Genomic DNA, 5,254 nt, shown 5'->3' on the forward strand with positions numbered 1-5,254 from the left:
CACTGCCACCTGGAGGAGCTGTCCAGTACTGCCAGTTCCGCTGACTTTTCAGGAGGAAGTGGAAGTAGGAGTTTTATGGGAAATCTTGATTTTGAGTCCAGATGTAGATCTCTGGGAATGGGTGGGGTGGGTTGGGGGACAAACCCACCCGCAGGACTCCCTCCCCATCCCCGAAAGCCTACTCTGGCCTCTCCTATAGGAACAGGCCTTGCGGCCTGCAGTGTGGACCGACGCCTAGGAGCTGGGGAGGGACTGTGTCAGCCGTGCCCTGGGCAGGGCCAGGGCTGCCGGGTGCCTGGGAGGTGGCCACAGTGTGGTCAGGGGCATCCCCGGACACTGTGCCTCAGGGTCCTCACCGCTGGTGGGGGTGCTTGCCTCCAGGTAGAGCTTGAGATGGCTATCGACACCCTGAATCCCAACTACTGCCGTAGCAAAGGGGAGCAGATCGCGCTGAACGTGGACGGCGCCTGTGCCGATGAGACCAGCACGTACTCCTCGTGAGTCCCAGCCTCGCGTCCCCAGGGGGCTGCCCTCCAGGGCTCCTGAGGCACCAGGCCTGCCCTGCCCTGTGGGCTCCCATGGGCATCCCTCCTTTGCTCCATGGGGCCTGGCACAGGCCCTTCCCCATGGGAAACATTTCCCCAGGTCCCTCGAGGGGTGTGGGGGCTCCCACCCCCTTGTACCCCGGGCTCTAGACTGGCCTTGGGTCTTCTCCCAGCACCCCCTGCAGCCCTGGGCCGGGCCGCTGGGTTCAGAAGGTGTCGGGGGTGGAGGGACTGCGCGGCCAGGCCCAGTTGACGCTTCTCACGTCCGTCCCGCACGCTCCCAGGAAGCTGATGGACAAACAGACGTTCTGCTCCTCCCAGACCACCAGCAACACGTCCCGCTACGCAGCTGCGCTCTACAGGCGAGGTACCCGCGGCTGGACACCCCCGCGTGGCTCCTGGCGGCCGGTGGGGATGGCAGCAGGACAGGGTGCGATGGGGAGGCCCTCCCAGTCTGGCGTGCATCCTCTCCCCCGAATGCCAGACGCCCGTGAGGCCAGGCCTGTGGGGATGGCAGACGGTCAGCGGGCTGGAATTGGCCATCTTGAGGGACTTCGGGCTAGCCATGCCCGACCGGCAGGGATGGGCTCAAGGTCATTGTCCTCCCGGGACACAGCCCCGCTTTCGAGGTCCGCGACAGAAGTTTGAGTTACGCGCACGACCCAGCAATCCCTTGCCTTGATGGCATGGACCCAAGGCCGACGAAAACTGTGCCCGCACAAGCGAGGTCCCAGCGGCCCTCATGCCACATTTGCCTAGTGGATTTCTTAATGGGACGGGGGACTTGGACAGGAGAGGCAGGAGGACGGGAAGGGGCCGTCGGGGCGTCTGTGGGGTTGCGGGGACGGTGAGGGTGCTGCGTTTGCTGTGGACACTGCCGGCACGGGGAGCCTTTGCGAGAAGAGCCGAGTTCATGCTGTGACCTGGTTACGCGCTCGCTGCGCCCAGCAGGCTGGTGGGGTTGGGGTGGTCCCTGGCCTGGCAGGGAGGTGGGAGGGGGTCGGGCAGTGGGCCGAGGGGAGTCTGTGGCTGCCTCGAGCCACGCCGGGGGCCGGCCCCAGCTCCTAGCGCCAGCCCCAGCCCTGTTCCTGTGCCAGGCGAGCTCCACCTGACGCCCTTGCGCGGCATCCTGCAGCTGCGGCCCAGCTTCTCCTACCTGGACAAGGCGGACGCCAAGCACCGCGAGAGGGAGGCAGCCCACGAGGGTGCGCCCTGGCCCTGCCCTCCTCTCTGGCCGGGCGGGCTGGGTTGGCGTCCTCCTGGGCGGGGGAGGCACCCAGGGGGCGGCGCACGGAGTTCAGTGGCAGCCCTGGCCCCTCCCCGCTGGGTTCTAGGAGCAGCCACCTCTTCAGTTTTGACCATCAATGTCTCCATGCGTCCTCAGACGGCCCCTGGGGGACCAAATGGCGCCCGGTTGAGAACCCCTGACTTACACAAGGCCCGGCCTCCACGGGCGGCGGGGCGGGGCGCGGGAGCCTGGCTGCAGCAGAGACGCTGAGTCGGCTGCTTTCTCTCGCAGCCGGAGACTCTTCGCAGGATGAGGCAGAAGAAGATGCGAAGCAGATCACGGTGAGCCCCGGGGCGGGGGGCACAGCCTGGGGCGGGGGGCGCAGAAGCTGGCAGTCGTCTAATGTTTGTGCTGGGCTGGCCGGATGTCCAGCCCCCCTCTGCCTGGTGAGCTGTCCTTGTGGCAGCCAGGGTCGCGGCCCTGGGCGTGCGTGAGGGACGGGGTCCTGGGCTTTGCCTGGACTTGCCGGGAGGAGGAGGCCCAGCCAGCCGCAGAGTCTGCACCCCGAACTCCCATGCCGACCAAGCACGTGGTCATCCTTTCACCGGTGCACGAAGGCTTTCTATCCTGGTAGTTATTCCTGCATTTTAAGGATTATTAGAATATCAACCTTCCATTTATGGCTTGTAAAGTTTCCCTCAGTTAAGCACATTCAGATTGAAATGAGTATTTAAAGAAAAATCCAGCACAAGTGACTGTTGGAGATGCGAACACACAGCCTGCGTGGGGGCTCGTCCTGCTCTCGGGGGCTCGCCAGATGACCTGGGCACCTCTTCCTGTCCCGGGGGCCCCCACCCCGATCTCGCAGGCACTCGCGGGCCCCTGTAGGATTCCCTAGGCCCAAGACTGGTCCAGCCAACACCTGTGCGGTGCCTGTCACGGGAGGGGCGGCTCGGGCGGCTCCATCTGGACCCCAGGGGACTGGCATGTGCAGAACAGGGCGTGTTGGTCTCTGCTGTTGAAAGGCTGAGGGGTCCCTTCGGGTGGGGCTGGGTTCAGGTGCTCAGGCGCCGTCACTGACCCCTGGTTTCTCTGCTCCGGGGCCATCTTCCTCAGGCGGGGTGTCTGTCCCCAGAGGCAGAGCTGTCCCAGCTGCAGAGCCCCATCCTCCCAGCTTTTGAGACTTGGGTGGGGGAGACACCTCTTCATCGTTATTTCTAAGTAACGATTCAAAGACTCCGGCGTGGCCAAATCTGGCCACATCCCTGTGGCTAAGAGGACTTGGTTCCTGGATTGTCTTGTCCGAGTCCCACACCCACCCTGTAGCCAGGAGGGCGTCTGGGGGCTGGGGAACCGAAGGGGGACTGGCTGTTTCTCATAGGAAGATGGGGGTGCGGTTTCCATGCGGGTGGAAACCCTGGTGAAGCTGCTCCCTGGCCTGTGCTGGCAGGTCACTGAGGGAGACGTGGTTGCCGCTGAATTTCAAAGCCCTGTGCCGGGAGGTGAGGGGAATGCCCCAGATGTGGGGCCCCCGGCCTCCTGGTGGGGCTGGGACAGCAGCCCAGGACGCGTCCCAGGCCTGAGGCCATCGTGTCCCTCCCCGCAAGGTGCGCTTCTCTCGGCCGGAGTCGGAGCAGGCCCGCCAGCGCCGCGTGCAGTCCTACGAGTTCCTGCAGAAGAAGCATGCGGAGGAGCCCTGGGTCCACCTGCACCACCACGGCCTGAGGGTGAGCGAGTGCCACGGCCGGCCCCGGGAGCGTCACAGCCGGCCCGGTCTCTGACCCCGGGAGCGACACAGTGCACTTAGCGGGTGCTCGGGGTACCGCAGCGGGCATTCTCATGGTCACTCTCAGTGTCCCCTGTCAGACAGGGCGCGGTGCTGGGCGGGTACAAAGCCCTGACGACAGTTGGCTGAGGCCACCTCCTTGGGCTGCGCATGATCCTATTGCCGGCCTTGGGGCGGGACAGTGGTGGCTGCAGTGGAAGGCGATGCTGGTAACCGGGTGGCAGAGGGGCCTGGGGGTGCGGGCCGGGGGCTTCAGCGATGCTCCTCCCCAGCAGGACAGCCGCTCCGAGCATGAGCGCCAGTACCTGCTGTGCCAGGGGCCCAGCGGCATTGAGAACACGGAGCTGGTCAAGTCACCCAGGTGGGACCGGGCAAGCCTGACACTGGTGTGGGTCCTCCCCTGGGACTGTGGCCCCTTCTGTAGCCTGGGGGAGGGCCATGGAGGGGCTGGGTCAGGGGTGGTCCTCCGTCTCTGGCGGGGGGAGGGTAGGAGTGGGCTCGGTTGTGGCTCTTGTCCCAGGGGCCTCAGCCTGGGGTCACGGGCAGCTGGGACAGTGATAAAGTCCTGGGGCACTGACCCTGCTCCCCTTCCACAGTGAGTACCTCGTGATGCTGATGCCGCCCAACCAGGAGGAGGAGATGTGAGTAGGGGACCGGGCACCCGCTTGCTACAGCCCCACCAGCCCCCCTGACGCCCGCCTTTGCTCCCGACAGAGACAAGCCGGCTGCCCCCAGCCACGTCCTGTCCATGGCGCAGCTGCGTGCCCTGCCCCTGGCTGACCAGATCAAGACCCTGATGAGGAATGGTAGGTGGCCCAGCGGCGGTGTCCCCTCCCCGTCCTGAGATAGGTGACCAGGGGGTCAGGCTAGAGGCCCCTCTACGCAGATCCCGCCTGGTGTCCCCACACAGCGTGGCAGACCCCTGCTGTGCGCTCAGTGGGCCACCCACCTTCCTGGCGTAGTCTGTTTGCTGTGGAAAGGGACAGGCCGCTAGAGGGCCAGGCCCCGCCCCGCCCGTGGGCGTGAGCCGCAGTCACTCCAGCAGCCAGGCTCGTCCACTTGCTGGCCCAGCAGGTGACAGCCTGGCCACACGGGGACTGGTCTGCTTCTCAGGGACTCTCAGGGCCAGAACCTGTGGGGCCTGGAGCTGGTGAGTGGGGACAGGAGCCTTGAGCCTCAGAGCTGAGTCCCGGGCCCTGGGCTGCTCTCCTGCGGTGCCCACTCGGGGGTCTTGGGCCTGAGGACAGAGGGGGCCTCCCCAGGTGCTGCCGAGCTCACACAGGCAGGGAGCTCAGGTGCCTGCGGTCAGCAGAGCATGGTATAAAGTGTGCGGACACTGAACCCCAGTACTCCGGGGTCTCATTTTGGCTTTGCCACTTACTAGCCTGGTGGCCTTGGGTAAGTTGCGAAATGTCCTTGGGCCTGAGCAAGGGTGGATCTGCCCCTTATGAGCCCAGTCTTCCTCAGCGGGTGCATCCGGGGGACGCAGCTGAGGCGTGTCGCCGTCACTGACTGTGTTCGCCCTACTGCCCATGCGCGGGGCTTATCTGCGAGCTGCCAGTTCTGCAGGCCTGGTGGGGCACAGGGAGGCCAGGCCCGTTCCCCTGGCTGACGGCCCTGCGTCCTCCCTTCTCAGTGAAGGTCATGCCTTTTGCCAACTTGATGAGCCTCCTGGGCCCTTCCACCGACTCCGTG

At 65.5% G+C, this 5,254-nt stretch overlaps 1 protein-coding gene across 1 annotated transcript in view; it reads left to right on the forward strand.

Moving 5' to 3' along the window:
• POLR3E (RNA polymerase III subunit E) overlaps positions 1-5,254 on the forward strand; it is a 26,577-nt gene that overhangs the window by 9,452 nt on the left and 11,871 nt on the right. The window contains exons 6-11 of the mRNA XM_011374442.2: positions 1,643-1,750; positions 2,065-2,114; positions 3,381-3,500; positions 3,835-3,920; positions 4,156-4,200; positions 4,274-4,365. Of these exons, the coding sequence (XP_011372744.1) occupies positions 1,643-1,750; positions 2,065-2,114; positions 3,381-3,500; positions 3,835-3,920; positions 4,156-4,200; positions 4,274-4,365 (501 nt within the window). The remainder of the gene's footprint in view (positions 1-1,642; positions 1,751-2,064; positions 2,115-3,380; positions 3,501-3,834; positions 3,921-4,155; positions 4,201-4,273; positions 4,366-5,254) is intronic.

This window comes from Pteropus vampyrus, unplaced genomic scaffold (assembly GCF_000151845.1).
Source record: "Pteropus vampyrus isolate Shadow unplaced genomic scaffold, Pvam_2.0 Scaffold247, whole genome shotgun sequence".
NCBI lineage: Eukaryota > Metazoa > Chordata > Mammalia > Chiroptera > Pteropodidae > Pteropus > Pteropus vampyrus.